The sequence below is a fragment of the Eumetopias jubatus genome, unplaced genomic scaffold (genome assembly GCF_037043125.1).
Source record: "Eumetopias jubatus isolate StellerSeaLion01/CBP00866 unplaced genomic scaffold, mEumJub1_p1.0 scaffold_17, whole genome shotgun sequence".
Classification (NCBI taxonomy): Eukaryota; Metazoa; Chordata; class Mammalia; order Carnivora; family Otariidae; genus Eumetopias; species Eumetopias jubatus.
Window position 1 is genome coordinate 70,507,991 of NW_028274823.1, and position 21,316 is coordinate 70,529,306.

Sequence of the window (21,316 nt, forward strand, 5' to 3'; positions counted from 1 at the left end):
CCCTATGATATTAAAAGCTATAGAACATGTAGGGCATGATCATGTACTTGCACGCCTCCCAAGAAACATACATCTAACTCCATAGCTAAGTGTTTAGAGAAAAGGTCTGCAGGTTTCCAACTTAACACTGGTTTCCTCTACGAAGGGGTGCAGAACTTTGGTGCGGGGGCAGTCCCGAAAGAACCTTCACTTCATACTTTTTTAAATTATTTTAACCATGCACTATTGCTTTTGTAATTTTCAAAATAGGAAGGTGTGAGGGAAAGGACTAGGAAAAATTTAGAGTTCAACTCAAAGTTGAATATACAGAAAGTATTTTTCCTGGGTATATCTTGTTAAACATTTCTCTGATGAAAATCCACTTAGGAGTCAATATGATCGTACATTTTCTTCAACCATTGATGTACTAGTCAGAATTATTTCCCACAAAAGAGAAATTTTAGCCTGCAATATTAACTTTATTCACATTTTCCAAGTAATTGCAATATTAAATATAAGCTAAAAGCAATACATAGTTCTTAGAAAATACAACCCAAAATTCTCATTGCCTGAGCTTTGTGATTACAGATGCCCAGCTTTTGTTCCTTCAGAATGTTAAAGTGAAGTCCGTACTCAAACATACAACAACATGGGGAGACTGTTCTTAAGTACAGTTTTGCTAATTATAAAAGAAATCCAAAAAGAGGCTTCTAATGTCTTCATGCAGGTGTCCTTCCAAAATGGAAATAAGTATTTAAGAAGCAACTTATTTCTATCTCACACTAGGAGGCTTGAAGGGAGCAAATCTGGGCCAATAATCTAGACATAGTTCCTTGCATATACTTTGGTATTAAGCATATACTTACACCGAATGACTCCCTACTCATTCTGTTGTATAAAAATCCATTTCAAATGCAAACATTTTGAAATGATCAGGTCACATTTTTAGGATCCCTTTTTAAATATTAAGTAACTTATCACCAGACTATAGTAAGGACCTTATGAGTCAGGCATTAGCATTTTAATATCAAAACAAATACAGAATCAAGATAAATAAACATTAGCACCATTTTTAATCTAGTCCAGGGTAAAAATATCCACGAAACTATTTTTTTACTGAAGCAGTCAACAAGAAAAGTTTTCACTTCCAACATATGCTTTGCCTCTCTCCCTCTTTGCCAATAATGCTTTTAAACATTTTAAATACCAAATACTATAACATTCCCTTTTTAAAGTTTATGCTCAGTACAGCATTTCGAGTTAAAAGGAGGGGAATCACTGCAGATTTTTTTAAACCCTGCCAATAGCACAGAATTCTGTTCTGGAAAGTGAGTTCTAACAACTCAGACACCTTTCATGCAATTTAGCTGACCGAGGTGGAGTGACCTCGCATATACACCTTTCAAGTTATTAGCAATTTCTATTTAATGAAACAATGACAAAGCTATTACATATGAAGTGCCATAAATATGTGCCTACTACATCATGAGCAATTAAGATAACCTACACCCTACTATATGTTCAGTAAACTTTAAAAAATGTGTACGTGTGCTTAGAAATGTCATGGTGGTGGAGGAGTACATATATATATGTATGTATAAAACCAGAAGTACCAAAGTATCTTGATACCTCCTAAATAAGAGCAGCCTTTTAGGTTTTAAAAGAAAAAGAAAGAATAGATTCCTATTTACTTCTCATTCACCTTGGCCCAGCAGAGTGCTAGATGTTATTCAATATTCTATTACTGCTTTTGATAAAAGTAACACAGAAAACATGTTTATGGCCAACGGTTTTGTTTTAATTTTAAAACCAAAATTTAAAAGAGAGAGTCTTATGTAGCCATTATTTTGTTCTAATCTTTCTAAGTGTCCCTGGATTCTCAAACAGTTTCAAATTTTTCAACAGGAAAGGTAATTTTAAACTATCTTCCTGTCTTCCAACTTGGCCCATGATTTAGGAACATAGTTACAAATACATTTGTTTCTAGAGTGAGAAGGAAAAAGTAAGAGCATCAAATTGTTACCATTGAAAAACACCATGGGCTCAAAGGGTAATTTCCACCCCTAAAAAGAAAAGACACCCTAACCAACTAATGACTCGGGCATGGGATGGGCACTCACAATTAATTCAGATTAATTTATTCATTGTTCATTGCACATTAAAAGTACTTTAAAAAGCTTGTTCATTTGTCCTCTACTTAAAAAGGGGGACAACTGGCCAATATTGCCTTCTAGGTTTTATCTCTATCTGGACTTTTCAGTAGTAAGCACATTAAATACGAGTCTGTTCTCTAAAGGAGAGTCTGGCTTGGTCAAAGCCTGAGGAAGTTGGGTTTCTAAGGCAGCCCGTCAGCGTGGGGCCTGAGCTACTCCCAAGGCTAGCTTCCCTAAGATTGTCCGGTGCAACAGGAACACTTGAGCTTCATGGCTAAAACCAAACATGCAAGAAGTGGTTAGAAAGGAACAGTTTTTACAATCAGTTACACCATCACAATGCCACATTAATTGGATCTTTAGGTACCTGCAGTGTTTAAGGACTTTAATAATAATTACAGCAACATTCACCAGAATTATTAGCAAGGTTGTTTGGACCAACATATAGAACTTCCTGTTAAATATACATCTCAATGATTAGGAGAGCTCTCCATGTAAAAGAATTCACTTCAAAACAATGCAAATATTTAAAAAGTTTGTTTTTTTTTTAAAGCTCATGATTCTTAAGTGAGTTGTCAAAGCTCAGTACAGTTGTAAGATGACACTGTGTGAAGACTTTATGTGGAATAAAACATATTTGTGTTCTAAAAATTGACAATAGGGGCACCTGGCTGGCTCAGTCAGTACAGCATGCGACTCTTGCTCTGAGGGTCATGAGTTCAAGCCCCATGTTGGGGGTGGAGCCTACTTAAAAAAAAAAAAAGTAAAAATTGACCATAATACTTCAAAGATACAGAGTAAAAATATCAAGGAAATGTTCAACCTCACATCTAATGGCAAATTTTATTCGCCCATCTCCAGGTGACAACCTGGCCTAGGCAAAGACCTCTTTCCTCTCTTATAGAGAATTTAGGACTCATCCTTCCTGTAGATTCCTGTCTCTGCTGGATAGAAACCAGTGTTTCTCAAAACCATTTTTCTACCCCAAGAGCAAATGTACCAGGGAAGGAGCACTTGGCTTACACACTCACAACTGTGCCTCGACACACTACTATTCTCCCACTGTAAGTTCTCTGTAACATCTACCGGCTGGGAGTAACGCGTTTTGGCCAGAAGTCTGAATAATGTATGGAGTTGAGGCTTTGTTATGAATGAGTCTGTAGAGGAGAAAGTACAGAAAGGAGGGGTAGGCCACATCTCTAATTGGTACCTTAATATTTGCCCCCTGTCCCCAGTGAGCAAGACAATCTCAACATAATTAAATGAAATTTCACACTGTAAGTTCTAAATGTCATTGCCAACTATTCTAGAAGAGGCAAAAGCCCACAGTGCATATGTGCCGAAAGGCCACACTGCGGCAAGGAACTGATTCCCAGTTATGTGTTTAAAGAAAAAAAAAGTTGCAATAATAATAAAAAAAAAGTTTCAATACTACTCTAAAGACACAGCACTGGCACTTCATTCATTGGAATGCATTCGATCTATTAAACTATGAGATAATAAGTGCCTCAGTGACATCCTAAAGAGAAAAGAGGACCCTCCCCCAACACAGACAATTCTTAAATATCACAGTCTCTGTGACGTGGTCCCGAAACTGAAACACAAGTAAGTTCTGGTTTCACTACACAAGGAGTCAATATTAGTGTTGAAAACTCAGTTGACAAGCTATTCTTTCACAAAGAAAACTCCACAAAAGGAAAATGGGTCTAAAGCTGCAAGTCGGAATGACCTTACGGGCTATGGAATCTGGAAAGTGATGAGAACAGGGTGAAAACAGGCTCCAGCTAATCTGATGAAAATACTGAGTGTTAAGCATCTGTAGCCATTTAAAGGCATTCGGTGTTGGTGTCTGAAAAGATTAAGATGCTTTAAAACAAAACCCTTATAAGAATATCAAATAGGGAATTAGCTTCAGAAATAACCAAATGTCTATGGCTTCAACTGTCGCCCTACAGCTGAGGTAGGTGACCAGGATCTATCGAAATAGCAGTCTTTAGGAAATTCCCCACGAAAAACCTTGCGTCCTCCACTGGTTTCTTAAACCTGTGTCTGTTGTCTTTAGATGGTTTTTCTTTTGTTCTGTTTCTTCTTTCTTTCATTTACACTTTTTCGAAGAGGCTGTCCCAGCAACCGTTTCTGCCTTTAGGCTCGTGCTGAGTAGCATCTCATATATTCTGTCATCCACGGGTTCTCGGAGGGGGAAGGCTTTATCCTTCTGTTCTTCTCCACCTCTACGGAGTGAGCACGCTGCCTCTGAGCCATCAGTTTCCTTTTTTCCACCTGCCTTCTGTTCTTGGCTCGTAATGCTGATTCATGAATCTAAGTTATTCAAAAATAAAAAATTATTATTTCCAAAATAAATGCATAGTAAGTTCCGTGGCTTTTGTAACAGTTTCCAAGAATGTCTGCAATGAAGCCACGCGCAGGTCACCTGAAGCAGGGCAGAGGCAAGCCCGGCCCCATTGGTTTGCTTCTCCCCAAAAGCCATCCCCTTGCCCACCGTCCGTGACCAAGACACTGAACCACCAAAAATATCCACTGCACTGAATTGTAGATAGAAATGATAAGCAACCAATTTGCAATGTGCCTCTAGAAATAGGCTCTGGAAAATTATTGAAAAAGCTTAGCATCAACCTGGATAAGTATTCCATTAAAGGACTTTAAATGTTCTACCACAGTATACTAAACAAAACAAAAAACAAAGTCTGAAGGGATTTTTACCACTTAAAACGTTTCGTACTACAGACAAACTCTCTTAAACTTAATCCCACGGAATTGCCAGAGTCTTTTGTTAAACGACAGCTTCATTGTCTCAAATATCACTCCAAAAAACACCATCTGCTAGGGGTCGTTCAGAAGTCTGTTCAGTAAAAATCTGATTATGGCATTTCATCAGAATTCAAACCGTACTTTCTGCTTCTTTTCATTCGTTCTTTGCTTTAGGCTATAGCAGCTGCATTAACACTAACATACATAACTGCTTTGGGCCTCCACACATGAAGACCTCTTGTCAGACACGTTCTCAGGACCAAGTAACAGGACAACCAAGGCTCCAAGGAGCAAAAGGCACCGGATATGGATGAGCAGGGGAAAACACAAGCATCCATATTTAATGCAAAGAGCAAAAGGGAGTCTACAGTAGATGCCAAGAACTATAGGAGAAGCCATCTAACAAAAGAAAACAAAGGAGTCAAGGAATACCCGTTATCAAAACCAAAGGAACTGGAAACCTCTCCAGAGCCCCGTGGCAAATCTAGATGGGCTGCCACAAGCCCTGGTTGTGCTCCTCCTCCTCTGACCCACCGGCCTCCCAGCAACCCGAAAACCCTGATTCCAGCCCCTTCTTCACCTGGCTCCATATTGGTAAACCTTCCAGATACCAGCTAACTCCCAGCAAAACCCCTCGATCTCCGGGAAGCTAACACCCAGACTCCTGTTTGCCAATCAGATGCCCAGGTCTGGGCTTTCCTTGCCCCCGCCCCCCGTCCCCCGCCATCCCCTAAGACCTACCATGACCCCCAAGCATCGCAGCGAACACAGGACAGGTTCCACAGGAGCAGAGCCCAACTCCCATCCTCCCTCCAACCAGGCAGAGAGGCTGGTGCACATGAACCCACCTCATGCACCGGAGCAGAAGCACAGACGTTGTGAGTTTTTTGGCTTCCTGTATCCGTCTGTTTTTCTCCCCACCCATAAAGGGCAAACGGATGCTTGTTCTCTTTTATTTTACTTGATGATCTTTGAGGACTTTTGACTGCTTTCCTATTTCCTCTAGCAAATAAGGCACTTTGTTGCTGTCGAGGTTCAGTACTGCTAGGTAACTTGTCAGTCTCTTTTGTTCTGATCTGTTGTTCAGGTTTTTCTTTTGTATCTTTCACTGGCAGTGCTTTTAAAAAAAAGGAGACAAAACAAAATGAGAATGTTTTAAAATCATGTTTCTATATAATTACCTTAAATATTTGGGTTGTAAAATTCATAATGCTTAGTTCAGTAACTTGTTCACTTATAGCTCAATTCACAATTTCCTGGAGAGCAAAACTACAGCAACAAGTTAGTATCATACTTTTCAGTCTATCCCATTTTAAAATCAACAAATACACCAATATTGAACCAAGCCTATTCAAAAGCAACAACTGTTATGCATATTCTTTTCTTAAAAAGATTTATTTATTTATTTATTTATTTATTTATTTCAGGGGGAGGGGGAGGGGCAGGGAGAGATGGAGAGAATCCCAAGCAGGTTCCATGCTCAGCACAGAGCCCAAAACAGGGCTCGATCTCACGACCCTGAGATCATGACCTGAGCCGAAATCAAGAGTTGGGCGCTCAACCCACTGAGCCACCCAGACACCCCTGATATTCATATTCTGAAATTAAGCAGCTCAATTAAATATTAAAAGCTAGAAAACACCACAGCCTAACAGCTTTCTCCACAACCCCAAGGTACGTCCAATCATCAGTGTCTTGCTTCAGAGAAAGATCTGGATTTGTGGTAATCACTCAGCAGTGGCAAAAGGTTAGTTTTTAATTTACTCAACTGGAGTTCCAGGATTCCATTTCTTTCTGAGGCACCATGATTATGGAAAGCTCCTGATGGTGCTTACATGCTCAATTTCGTTTCTTTTTTTTTTTTTTTTTTAAAGATTTTATTTATTTACTTGACAGAGAGAAACACAGTGAGAGAGGGAACACAAGCAGGGGGAGTGGTAGAGGGAGAAGCGGGCTTACCGCCGAGCAAGGAGCCCGATGCGGGGCTCGATCCCAGGACTCTGGAATCATGACCTGAGCCGAAGGCAGATGCTTAACGACTGAGCCACCCAGGTGCCCCTCGTTTCTTTTTGACGTTCCATGAATATAGAAAGCTCCCTATGGCTCCTACCTGCTCCTTGTAAGAGCGAGCTGGCAACCTCGATTTAAAAGGTCCTCAGTCACAACTGGGAGTGTTTCCATAGTTATTCACATAGGCTTCCAGCCCCACATTCCCAGTATGAAGAGCTGGAGAGGAGAGCTCCCCCAACACGTGCAATATAAATGCCTGCATGAATGAGAACCCATGGTCTACACAGTCCTAAATTCTGTCAAGCAGAGCTGGAGAAACTCTGGAGGAAAATGGGACTGCCCTGGGGCGGCTGGGTGGCTCCGTCAGTGAAGCGTCTGCCTTCAGCTCAGGTCATGATCCCAGGGTCCTGGGATCGAGCCCTGCATCGGGCTCCTTGCTCGGCGAGGAGCCCGCTTCTCCCTCTCCCGCTCCCCGTGCTTTTGCTCTCTCTCTCGATCTCAAATAAATAAAATCTTAAAAAAAAAAAAAAAATGGGACTGCTCTACCCGAGGTCAACACCAGACATTAAGGGCACACTCTAAAACATACCCACTTCCCTAACACTTTATGATTTTCATTATTTTTATAAACCTTTTATCTTTTATAAAAGTTATAGTGTTTTGTTTAAACCCTTTGCGAGCTCATGTTTCATTTCAGCCTAAATTTACATGTTTTGTTTTTATTGACATAAAATTGGTATATAACATTATAATTTGGTATTTGTATACACCACAAAGTGATCACCACTGTAAGCCTAGTTACTGTCCGTCACCGTGCAAATAAGCCCCTCCACCCATTCTGCCCTCCCCCTTCTCCCTCCCCCCTCTGGTAACCGCTAATCTGTTCTCTGTATCCATGAGTTTGTTTTTGTTTTGTTTGTTGATTTGTCTTAAGTTTTTTAGATTCTCCATATAGGTGAGATCATATGGTATTTGTCTTTCTTCATCTGACTTATTTCACTTGGTATGAAACCCTTGAGAGACATCCATGTTGTTGCAAATGGCAAGATTTCCTACTTTTTTTGTGGCTACTCTGAGTAACATTCTGTCGTGTGTGTATATATATGCCTTACATTCTTTGCCCATTCATCCATCAATGGCCACTTAGGTTGTTTCTAGATCTTGGCTATTGTAACTTATGCTGTGATAAACACAGGGGTGCCTATGTCTTTTCAAATTAGTGTTTTTGTATTCAGATAAATACCCAGAAGTGGAATTGCTGGATCATACAGTTAGTTCTATTGGTACTTTTGTGAGGAATCTCCATATTGTTTTGCATAGTGGCTGCACCAACTTCTATTCCTATCAAGTGTATGAGGGCTCCCTTTCCCCCACAGCCTTGCAATACCTGTTATTTCTGATCTTTCTGGTAATTGCAATTCTAACAGGTGTGAGGTGACATCGAATTGTGGTTTTGATTTGCATTTCCCTGATAATTACTGATGTGTAATGTCTTTTCATATGCTTATTGACCATCTGCCTATCTTCTTTGGAAAAATGTCTTTTCAGGTCCTCTGGCCATTTTTTAATTTGGGTTGTTCGGGGTTTTTTGTTGTTGAGTTGTGGGAGTTCTGTATATATTTTGGATATTTAACTCCTTATGGGATAAGTCATTTGCAGATATCTTCTCCAATTCAATAGGTTGCCTCCTCTTTACTTTGTTGATGGTTTCCCTCACTGTGCAGAAGCTTTTCAGCTTGTTGTAGTCCTGTCTGGTTATTTTTGCTTTTGTTTCCCTTGCCTTTGGAATCAGGTCCAAAAACACATTGCTAAGACTGATGTCAAGGAGCTTACTGCCTGTGTTTTTTTCTAGGAATTTTATGGTTTCAGGTCTTTAAACCACTTGAGTTAATTTTTGTCTGGTGTAAGACTGTGATCTAATTCATTCTTTTGAATAAGAGCTCCTTATGCATCTGGGCTCCATTTCACTTACCCCAGCTGTTTAAGGATCTTTAAGGTCTTAAGAATACCCCTCACTTTAGATGCTCCAGAATTTGTCTCTAGATAATGATTTTATAGGTTGCTATTCCAAAACCTCATCACTTCTTTAGGACATACTCTTGTCCCTTACTATTTTTAGCTGTGATTCGTTTCTTGCTTCTGTCCATGTTCCCTTTAGAGTGAGCCCCGAATAGGAAGTCCAGATCCTGTGGCACAAGTGTAAGAAGCCTCGATTTCTGTCTTTAGCAATGACCTTGACTCTACCAGACTGTTTCATTTATTACTACATATTTTAAGAAAGAGATAATGCATTGACCCTGGGATTTAGTGCTTTGTACCACTGTGCCATATCTTTAAACACAGCACTTGAGCTGTTTGCGGATAAGGCGAGATGCCAATCTTCCATTTTACCATGAGGACCTAAATCCATTCATTGCTCAAACATTTCTGAGTGATGTGTCCACACTTTATTCTCTTCTCTTTGCTGGCTAGAAGCCCATCAAGACCAAGACAAAGGGAGATAGAAGGGGGGGGACGCAAAGCCTTGTGCAGTCACAATACTGAGGACGAGAGGGAAAACAACCCAAATCATCTTCACTGATTCATTTCCCTTCCTTCTCTTCCTCTCCCACTCCGTGTCTGACCCAGGCCTTCCAGAGAAGCCTACCCAGAGAAGGTAATAATGATTACGTGTAAAGGATAAGCTAGCCAGGAAGAAAATAGAAAAGAGAATCTCAGCAAGGGGGAATGTCTTGTTCAAAGGTCCGGAGAGAAGAGGGAATATAAATAGTTCAAAATGACAGGTGCACAGAGAGTCTATGGATGAAGGCATGGAGCAGGTAGCAAGGGTGGAATAAAGACTTTCTATGCCAAACTCAGGAGTTTTATTTTATCCTGAAAATGATGAAGAATCACTAAAGGATTTTAAGCTGGAAAATGACATGGCCCTATTTACATTTTAGGAACAAGGCCTCTAACTAGCAATGTGAAGGATGAGTTAGAAGGATGAGGACAGAAAGGCCAGCTAGCGAACAATGGCAGTCTGGGGGTGGTGCGGGAAGTGGGAGGAGGTGGGGACGAACAGTCACAGCAGAGGTGGAGAGGCAAAGAAGGACCAGAAGGGGGCCCGCCAGGCCCGGCAGGTGCTCAGACTCACCGGGCACTTGTGAAGTACACACTGACCAGAACAGCAGTGAGGTGGTGCTGAAGCCTCTCCAGAGCAGACAGCCCAGCAACACTGGGTAGACTGGGTAGGACTGACAGGTGAACACGACACAACGCAGCCCTGGGCACAAAGAGGGGGCTACAGCCCCCACAGGTGTTTGGAGTGGATGGATGGGCATGCTGTCCTCTGATGAAAGGCCCACCAAAGGATAAGGAAAGGATAGTCGCCTCAGATGTGACATGCTTCTGGAACAGCCAAGCAGGCAGCAGCCAGACACTTAATCTGGGGCCGGGAGAGGTGGTGAGTGAGCAGGTGGGAGCTGAGGCCTGGATTTGGAACAGAAGAAATGCAGTCAGAGAAGGGGAGAGTGGAGTCAGGCCCCCGGGGACAGTGATTTAAGAAGCAGCCAGGCAGAGGACGGGGCGCCCAAAGGGCATGAAAGAATTGCTAGAGAAGTAGAAAAACTAACCAGGTGAGCAAGGAAGGGAAGAGCTTCGGTGAAGGAGATAGCACTTAACAGTGCCAAATATGATGGGGCGGGGCGGTCAGTGAGATGAGGAGGAAGAGACTTGGCATTTGGCAACCAAGCTGTCCCACAGCAGACAGAGCGGAACGTGGGGTCACGGAACCAGACTACAGCGGGCTACGGAGTGAACAGAGTGGAGACCTCAGTTCATAGTCAACAGTGGACTACGGGACCAACCCTCCCCAGCATGGATAAATAGAGACTGCTGCTCAAAACCGAGAGGGTCCACAGGCACCCAACACAAAAAGCTCAACTCTTCTCCAGTGACCTGAGGCCTCAAATTATCCCTGCAAATGATTTTGCAAACATAATTATGAATGTGCTGCAAAACAAGGAGCAGGCACACAAGGAGAAAAGACAGTAAGGAAGGACCAGCAGGAGCAACAGCCTTGACATGAGGGAATCAGCATTAACAGACTATAAAATAACGGCATTTACGCTCCGTGATACTTCAAGAGAAAGACAAACTCAAGTACCTCTGCAGCAGCAGGAGACAAAGACAGAAAATACAGAAGAGACAGACTTATCACTATAATACTAATATTTATAAAATCTTTGAAGTAGTGCCTGGTATAGGAGAAGTGCATGTAAGTCTATGATTCGAAATCCTATTCAAAAGAACGAAGCTTAGAATAAAGACTTCAGACAAACAAAAACAGTGCTCACAACCATTATAGCGGAGGATTAGAATACTCCCTTTCTCAGTAACTGACAGAACACTCAAACAAAAATAAATCCAGTCTTGTTTTAGGACTGTGCTTAATCCAATACAAAAGCCTAACCACATGTGGCTATTAAAGGTAAGTTTAAATTAATTAAAATAAAGGTAAACATTCAGTTCCTCAGATATGCTAGTCGGAGTTTTAAGTGCTCAGTAACCTCATGTGGCTAGTGACTAGCATGCTGGATGATACAAAGAAAACATCCACCATCACAGTAAGTTTTATTGAACAGTCTGATTTTTTTAAAGTATTTTCTAAAGATTTTTTTAAAGTATTTGAACGACAGAATTTGACCTAATGGATACATATACAACACTGCATCGAATAACTACAGGATACAGAACTTGTAATAATATAAATGCTTGGCGTTTAAAGAATTGACATATCTAAGGCTATAAACCAAATCTTTAATACATTTATTTAAATCATATAGACTGTATCCTGTAGTGTAATTAAACTCGATAAAATAAAAATAAAAAACTTTAAAAATCTCTAGTTTTGAAATTTAAAAACATTTTAGTGCACATCAAAAACAAATCATATGGTGGGGCACCTGGGTGGCTCAGTCTGTTAAGCGGCTGCCTTCGGCTTGGGTCGTGATCCTAGGGTCCTGAGATCGAGCCCCATGTCCGGCTCTGTGCTCAGCGGGGAGCCTGCTTCTCCCTCTCCCTCTGCCTGCCTGTCTGCCCGCTTGTGATCTCTCTCTCTATCTCTCTCTCTCTCTCTCTGTGTCAAATAAATAAATAAAAAATCTTAAAAAAAAAATCATATGGTTACAAAAAATGGGAATGTACTCAATGTCACATTTAAAAATGGTAAAGTGTGTTAGGTATACTTTACAGCAATGTTTAACAATTTCAAAAAAAAAAAATAGTGGTGATGGAAGTCTGCGGAGTCCTCTTGAGATTTTCTCTCTCCCCCTCTGCCCCTCCCCCAGTGGTGCACATGTGCATGCTCTCTCTCAATAAATAAATAAAATCTTAAAAAAAAAAAAGGGAAAGAAAAGACATGCTCCTAAAGTTTCTTCACCAAGCATAATGTTTGTAGATTTTTGGTATTTGGGTTTTTTTTTTTAAGATTTTATTTATTTATTTATTTAGAGAGCATGGGCAGAGGGAGAGAGAGAATCTCAAGCATACCTCCATGCTGAGTGAGGGGTCTGACGTGGGGCTCGATCTCACCATCCTGAGATCATGACATGAGCTGAAATCAAGATACAGATGCTTAACTGACTGAACCATCCAGCTGCCCCTAGTCTTTTTTTTTAAAGAAAAATATGTTTCCTTATGTTTGTATTTATGTATTTATATACATAAGTATTAAACGTTAATTTTTCATGTATTTTAAAAATCATAATAATTTTGCTTAAGTAAATAAAATACTATATAACAAAACTTGGGCCTTTCTCCTGCAGGAAGTTAGGATTGATCATACTCAACTGATGGTATAGCTAAAGCAGTAATCAGATGGAAATTTATAGCCTTAAAATCAATATATCCAAAAAGAAAGGCAGGGCAAAACAAAACAAAACAAAATCAATGATAAGCATCCATCTTAAAAAGTTAGAAAAATAAACTCAAGGAAAATCAGAGGGGGCACCTGGGTGGCTCAGTGGGTTAAGCGTCTGACTTGGTTTCGGCTCCAGTCATGATCTCAGGGTTCTGGGATCAAGCCCCGCGTCGGTCTCTGAGCTCAGTGCAGTCTGCTTGTCCCTCTCCCTCCCCCTCTGCTCCTTCCCCAGCTTGCATGTATATTCTCTCTCTCAAATAAATAAAATCTTCAAAAAAAAAAAGAAAATTAGAGTAAGGGAAAAAAGATCATGGATTAATAAAAACATATAATAAAGAAAATCCACATAGCCAAGCATTAGTTTGGGAAAAAAACTAATAGAATTCACAAGTTTCTGGTAAGACTGATCAAGAAAGAAAGAAGTAGGGTGCCTGGGTAGCTCAATCGTTTGAGCGTCTGCCTTCAGCTCAGGTCATGATCCCAGGGTCCTGGGATTGAGCCCCGCATCGGGCTCCCTGCTCAGCGGGAAGCTTGCTTCTCCCTCTCCCAATCCCCCTGCTTGTGTTCCCTCTCTCGATGTCTCTCTCTCTGTCAAATGAATAAATAAAATCTTTAAAAAATAATAAAATAAAAAAGAAAGAAAGAAAGAAGTAAAAAATAAACATAAGTAAAAATACAACAAATGGAATTTAGGTTAAATACGCACCAATGACATGTGTGTATAGTCCCTTCATCCCAAAAGCCCACTCCAGTGAAGGAAAAAAGGCATAACCCACAGGACAAAAAGTAAGGGAGGTGATGACATCAGGTGTCGATAAAATTTTGGAAGCTGGAAAGTAGATGAAGATGTAGAAGTGACCTTGCAGAATTGAGTAGGATGAATCCTAACTCCCTGCAGAAGAAAGCCCCACAGGACACAAACTGAACCCCAAAAGGAACTGGAAAATGATGCAGAAGGTCCAGCATTAATCAGTGCCCCAGCCCACATACTCTTCTAACCACATAATATGAACGTGCCTGTTGAGAATTGGGCTGGTAGATGCTTCTTCCTTATGAACCTTGGCAGACTTTTTAAGCAAGGAATGGGGTGAAAGAGGTGCTACATGGCTCCCAGTAATAAGTCACAAAGGGCAATACAGCATCTGCCCAGCTCTCTCTCTGGAACACATGCCCTTGGCGGCCAGCCAGCATGTTATGAAGAAGGCCAGGTGCATGAAGATGTCACATGTGAGTGTCCTAGCAGACAGCCCCCAGCCCTGGCACCTTCCATCAGAGGCTGCAGAAATCACAGAGCAGAAACAAGGCATACCCCTGTGCCGAGGCCAAATTCCAACCCACAGAAACCATGAGCAATAATCAATGAGTATTGGAATCTTAAGCCATTAGTTTTCAGGGTAATTCTGTTATGTAGCTGTAGATACTTCTTGCACAGTCTTTCCTCTAGTCCATAAGCCAGGTGATGGCTCCTCTCCCAACCCAGAAGGCATATGGGTTACTCTCCAGAGAGAACCAGAGGGGGTATGGACTTGAAATACCAGGCACAGGAGAAGTAAGGGGTAACACCTTCCTGAAAATAGGTTTATGTGGTAAAGAACAAGACCCCTGCTCCCTTTCCCCAACTCTGTTCCCAGAATGCTGATGGCCAGGCTTGTACCTTCCAGGCAGGAGATTGGAGGCGTGCTGTCTGGGAAAGTGAACACAAGAACAATGGGCATATACTATGCTTGAAGTCCCTCAGAGAAACAGCTGGTCCTGATCCAATTAGTCAACAACAACCCCCACATACAGAGCTCCTAAAAAGTTCTTCAAGCCTCACTCTTACATATGAGCAGACAGGCTAAGAGCAAACACGTGAGTATATCCTCTAAAAAGAAAAAGACCAAAATATACAGAAAAGACTAGGAAATACAAGAGAGCCCTCAAAGGATATTTATGGCTTTTTTTTTTTTTTTTTTTGAGTTAAAAGAAATCCAAGAAGAACAGGATGCTATTTTTTTATTTTTAATTTTTAAAAATAACACTTGGGACAAAAAACATGTAATCTTTTCAGAGTTTAAGACTGGGATGGTAGAATTAAAAATTTCAGTATAAAGTTTGGAAGATAAAATTGATGAGTTCTCCAAGAAAACAGAACCCAAAATTCCAATATCAGAGAAGTTTTAAATAAAAATGTTAGAGATTTGATTCAGGAGTTATACCATCCAACTAAAAATAATCATAGAAAGAAAAACCAAATAGAGCACAGGAAATTATTTTAAATGGTACTAAAAAATATTACTGAACTGTAAGAAACATTTCCAGACTAAAGAGGCCCACCAAGTTGTCCGCCCAATGAATGATAAAAGACATACACATAGGGGGCACCTGGCTGGCTGAGTTGGCAGAGCATATGACTCTTGACCTCAGGGTCATGAGTTCAAGCCCCACATTGGGTGTAGAGCTTACGTTAAAAAAAAAAAAAAAAGGGACAGACACATAGAATTTTAGAACACCTAAGATAAAGAGAACCTCTTTAAAAACTGCCCCCTCACCAAAAGAAAGAAAAAAAAATGAGGTCACATACACAGGGTGTCAGAATGGAATGGTACTTCCAAAAAGCAAGACCAAAAAGTAGGATTCAATATAATAATGCTTTAGAACACTGAAATTTCTAATCTAGAGTTCTCTACCTTGCAAAATATCAATCCAACCTTTGGATATAGTAAAGGCATTTTCAGTCATAAAAGGTCACAAAACCATTACTTCCCATGCAACATTTCTCAGGACTTACTGAGGATGTGTTACACCAAAAGGAAGGGATTAGCCACACAAAGGAACGCTTGAGATTTCTAAGACAGGGGTCAGATAAAGGAGGTAAGCAAAAGGAATACTCAGGCAAACAGTGAAGAGAAGCACCAGACTGACAGCTGTGTCAGATCTGGGCAGCATAAATAAGGAGGATGAGGGTTCAAAAAAAAAATGTCTCCAAGGAAAAAACTAAATGAATGGAACACCTAATGTGTCTAGCATATGACAAGTTTTAAAGTACTACCAGACTATTTCAAGCTGAATTAATGATGGGAATATAAAAAATATACATAAGCAAACAAAAAAATGAAGCAATGGTTAACTTCAGGAAAAACATAAATGAAAAGAAAACGTAGTCAGTATATACTACTTGGCTCACCTGTAAATACCATTTTACAGAGTCACAATAATTCAAACACAGAAACAAAATAGTGCTTAAACAAAATAGTCATATAGTTAATATTGTGGGACAAATAGGTGCTCCTATAATATATGTTGGGGAGTGGGGGTGGCAGAGCTAAGATCTTAAGCTAAATCATCTCCCATGATGGGAAGTCAATATATAACATTTAAAATAAAAAAGCCAACACATAAGTCTAGATGAGAAGAGGGTGGCCACAGCTGAAAAGAGTTGGAAGGTGCACCCTAGAGAGCAAGAGGTATGGGAAATAGGTCAGAATTATTTTTTTTCAAGTATATTTTTAAAAATTATGCATATGTATAACTTTGCTAAAAAATAAAATTTAATTTAAAAAGAAATGTGACTATGAAAAAAGCAATTAGAGACAGTCCAGACCACTCTTCAAGGCATGCGTCAGTCCACAGTAAACACTCCCACTGCCACCCCATCACACACAAAGAGCGTCCTGACAGCTTTCTAGGACCCATCTCTTAAATAAGAACGAGAACCCAAGGATCATTAGACACTTGAGAAAACTAACATGAAATTCAGATTTATAAACAAAAAGAACCAAAAATGGGGAGACAGTGGGGAACCAGAGACTATGCTATAGAAATACAAGGAGAAGAAAACAAAAAACTTCTAGTAATATCCTCAGCAAGATAATAGAAGATACTGTATGCATGAATCAAGAACAGAATACTATTTTTAAAAAAGGCATAAAAAGAGGAAGGGAGGGGGAGAGGAGAGGGAAAGAGAGGGGAACAAGGCAAGTCCAGAAAACAAAATTAAATTTAAAAATAAATAGGGGGCGCCTGGGTGGCTCAGTTGGTTAAGCAACTGCCTTCAGCTCAGGTCATGATCCCGGAGCGCTGGGATCGAGTCCCACATCAGGCTCTCTGCTCAGCAAAGGAGCCTGCTTCTCCCTCTGACCCTTCCCCCTCTCATGTATTCTCTCTCTCTCAAATAAATCTTTTAAATAAATAAATAAATAAATAAATAAATAGGATCCCACCAGTTAAAAAAAAAAAATGTAATAGAAGAGGGGCACCTGGGTGGCTCAGTCATTAAGCATCTGCCTTCCGCTCGGGTCATGATCCCAGGGCCCTGGGATGGAGCCCCACATCGGGCTCTCTACTCAGCGGGAAGCCTGCTTCTCCCTCTCCCACTCCCCCTGCTTGTGTTCCCTCTCTCACTGTGTCTCTATCAAATAAATAAATAAAAATCTTTAAAAAAAATGTAATAGAAGAGTTGGAAGATACAGTTGAGAATATCACCCAGAAAAATAGAAGAAAAAGATGAAAATAGGGGGTGGGGTGCATATTAGAAAATGAGGGGATAAATTCATGAAGTCTAACATCCATCTAAGGAGTTTAGAAAGAAAGGAACAGGAACAGAAATAGAAATGAAAAAACAACTCAAGAAAACTTACCAAAATTACAAAGCAGGAGTTTCATTGTAAGGACTCACCAAACACACTGAAGGAAAACAGACCCAGACCAAGGAAAAATTTCAGAACACAAAGGACAAAGAGAAGACCCTAAAAGCTTCCTGAGGGTGGGGACATGTTATCAAGATTCAGAAAGACATGAGACTGCAACAGCAATACCACAAGTTACAACACAACAGAGCACTGTCTCCAGATTTTTTAGAGACAATACTCCCAACCTAGAATTCGATGCTCAGCCACACACTCACCAAATCATGAGGGCAGAATAAAGCTATCTTTTGACATGCAAGGTCTTAGGAAATTAATCTCTCACATACCCTTTCTCAGGAAGCTACTAGAAGACAAGCTCCAACAGGAGGGGTAAACCAAGAAGGAAAACGATGTGAGGGCCACACAAGGGCTCCTACCCAAGAGAGAAGCCAAGGAGTCTGTGGGGTGGTGGCCAAGGGCCCGCCCAACATGGAACCAGGCAGGCAGCAGGCACCAAGAGCAGCAACCAGGCCAGATGGAAGTAGGTCAGAGGCCCTGGGAGGGATGTCTTAAGATGCCGACAGTGATAATGAACCTGATGTATTGGTTGTATTGTGAGAGAAAAAGGAGTCATGGCAAACAATACAGGACAGCTTTGAGCAACATTTTCCAGGCACCACATTGTAGATGCTAATTGTAATCTAACCAACTCCGTGCTGACTATATTGTGGAAGGTATGGGGAGGGGCCGCGTGTCTGGGTTAGGAGAGGGGTAAAAAGAATTAAAGCCAGATAGATAATGCTAAAAACTGGGGGAGAAAATTAAGAAGTGTCAATACTATGAATTACAAATAGTAATTGTTTTATTGTTATTTACAAGTAACAATCTCCATGTTACTTGGAGAAACAGAAATCAGCACCAAAGGAAAAACCAGAGGAGCTGGAAGTGGACCCCTAAGGAACAGGCAGTTGGTCTGTGTGTGGCGGGGGAGCTGCTGTATCTTTGTAATAAGCCACACAGAACTGTATGATTCCATGTGTACATATGGCTTCAGTAAAAACAAGAACCAAATGTTTATGTTTTACAGAAATTCAGGAGTGCTCATCATTCTAGTATATAAAACCATCCACTGAAAAACAAGGATTTTGTAATCGGGAGTCCCGGACTCGGCAAACATCCTTCCTTCTGCCTGGTGCCTAAACCAGAAATATTAGCATAGAAGAAAGAAATAACTGATCTTAGCCACTGGTAGGATTCAGTGTCTCTAAGGAAACCAAAATAATCCACGAAATCAGGTAAACACAGGCACCATCCATACTACATTTCTATCTAAAAACCACATTTCTATACCCACAGAAATAATTGACACCTCTTTCACAAACAATGAAAGGGAAGGGCCGGAGGGAGAAAAGCACATTCAGTCTGATAAAGTACATCTCACAACTTAGCTGGTAGCTCAGTGCCACTGGAATAAACCAGAAGGCATGTTTCCCTACCCCCGCCACCTTCTGTTACTCAAATTTCTACCAGTGATCACTGCAGCTAGGACTCCAGCTTGTAGATATTCAGCAATCTCTGGGAATTGACAAGGAACATGAGGATGGAGAGGCAGCTCTGCACTGAGATGTTGCACTGAGAATAACTGACGATGACAGATCAAGAACTAAGTCTCCTGGCTCTTCCACTCAAAGATTACATCTCCCAGCCTCTTGCAGAGAGTCGAGGGCGACGAATTGCAAGTTGATTAATTACCACTTACGATGCCATAAACAAAAATAAAGTCACTGATCATTTATCCCGAGTTCCCATTTCTTCATCTATAAGATTGAGACAAAAATTATGCTCCTACCACTTAGAATTATTTTGAACGTTAAACGAGAAAATAACATATTCTAAGATCAGTGACTGGAGGCATAATAAGCTCTCAATACATTTCGGTTATCCTAATCGCCAGAGCCTCTTTAAAATTGAGTGACCCGGGGTGGAGAGTGTGAGGTGTCTGGCCACCGTTAGAAAGTAGAAGGAAGGAACCGCTCGTTACTCCAGGCTGTATCCTGCCTGAGGCATTTAATTCGGCCCTGAGCACCAGCGACCATCCCCCGGGCCTCTGATGCTGAGACCCCAACTCTGCAACCGTCTGGCCAGGAGACAAGGTGTAGGGCCGCGGTGGAAACAAGGCACGCGCCGCCCGTGAGCCATTTTCCAGCGGCTGCTCCGGCCCTGCATCTCGGCAGCCTTTTGATGAGATGCGCGCTTTGGCTGAGCGGAGGGGCAAGAAGCCAGAGGACCTAGCACTTACATCCCACCAACCAGGAGTTACGCAACAGCCTGCGTAAACAAATTCAAAATATTCTTTAGACACAATGCAGCGAGGTCAGGGAGTTAACACAGAAAACAGCGGCCCCGTTCATAAGACTGAAAGCTTGGCTCCGTGATTCTTAACCTCTCGGGGTAGGTCCTCTTTGAGAATCCGATGAAAGCTGGGCTCCTCTACGGAAAAAAAAAATGGGCGCTTAGATATAAATAGATGGGATTGTGGAGCTCACTCCGGCAACCAAGGCCCCCGGGTGAAGAGACGGAGTTCAGCGGCACTTCAACTCTATTCACAACCAGAGCCACCCTAGTACGGAAATAAAGGGTGGGAGGGCAAAGGCGGGGCTGACACCACCCTTACTTTGTCAAGGGAGGTGGATTCTTCATCTACCAGGGGGAAAAAAGAAAAAGGGAAGGGCTTGCCCTGAGCGCAGCGAGACCCTGAGCTGGGCAGCTCCGCCGCCAGGAGCAGGCCCCTCGCAGCCCCCTCCCGGCCCGGTACCTGGCAGAGCCGCAGCGGCCGCCTCCTCCACGCTCTCCGCGTCCCGGGCCTCCTCGGCCTCCGCCGCCTCGGCGCCCCGCTCCTCCGCCGGACCGCGCGCCCGCCGTTCCGGCCCCTCCGGCGCCGCGGGCTCGGCGGGCGGCGAGGCGGGGGCGCACTGGGGCGCGGGGCCCCCGGCGCCGGACGACGCCGATGACGCCGAGTCGTCCGAGGCTCCGGCCGGGCCCCAGTCGTCCCAGAGCCAGGGCGCGTGCGCCTGCTCCAGCAGCCGGCGGCCCAGGCGGTAGTGCAGCAGCTCGCGGTAGCACGGCCCGTACTCGTCCCAGCGCGGCTCCCGGTAGCGCTTCATGTACTCGCTCTTCACCCCGCTCCCCGGGGACATGGTGCCTCCCGCCAGGCTGAGTGCGCGCCGCTCCGAGCCGCCGCCGCCTACGGACCGGGGGGACACGACACAGAGGCCCGCCCCGCCCCTCCCGCCGGCCCGGCCCGCCGCGACGTTTAAACCCGGAGCCCCGCCCGCACGGGGCGGGGCGCGGGCGGGGGCGGGGGCGGCGGTGAGGGGGCGGAGGGAGCCGGCGGCCGGCCCCCGGGAAGGGGCGGGTCCCGGGAGGACCCGCCAGGTAGCGTCGCGTCTGGTGACCCTGTCCTGAGAGCCCGGGCAGGGTACGGGGCGGGAGGTTCCCGGAGGCGGGCGGAGCGGCCAGCATCGCGGGGGACGGGCGCCCCCTCGGGGGACGGCTCGGGAGGTGGGACGCCAGAGGCTCTGGGCTAGGGTGACAGGGCCGCGGGAGGCCGGGGACAGGCGGGCGCAGGAGCGAGGCAAAGCAGGAGCGGGGCTAGGGGTCCTCGGGGCCCCCTCCAAGCTTACCTCCTGGGTGCCGCCCCGCGCTGGCCCTGCGTCTCCCGCCCCGCGGCGCCCGGCCGGTCCTCCGCGCGCTGGGCGCTGCAGCTCCGAGCGGCCCGCCCTCCCCCGCGCTTTCCTCCCGAGCAAGATGTCGCCGACGGCGCGGCGGCCCGCGTCCCTGCGGCAGCGGGCAGGCGATGGCGCCGCCTCAGTCCCCGGGAGCAGACACCTCCCCCG

The 21,316-nt window shown here is 43.3% G+C and overlaps 1 protein-coding gene across 1 annotated transcript; it reads right to left on the minus strand.

The window, feature by feature from the left end:
• Positions 1-437: 437 nt before the first annotated feature.
• On the minus strand, positions 438-20,648 carry CCSAP (centriole, cilia and spindle associated protein). Its single transcript, XM_028104456.2, has 3 exons — positions 20,236-20,648; positions 5,750-6,018; positions 438-4,451 (listed from the first exon to the last, which is right to left on the minus strand). The coding sequence occupies exons 1-3, from the start codon at positions 20,615-20,617 to the stop codon at positions 4,275-4,277; spliced, it is 828 nt and encodes a 275-aa protein (XP_027960257.1). The 5' UTR covers positions 20,618-20,648; the 3' UTR covers positions 438-4,274.
• Positions 20,649-21,316: the final 668 nt, after the last annotated feature.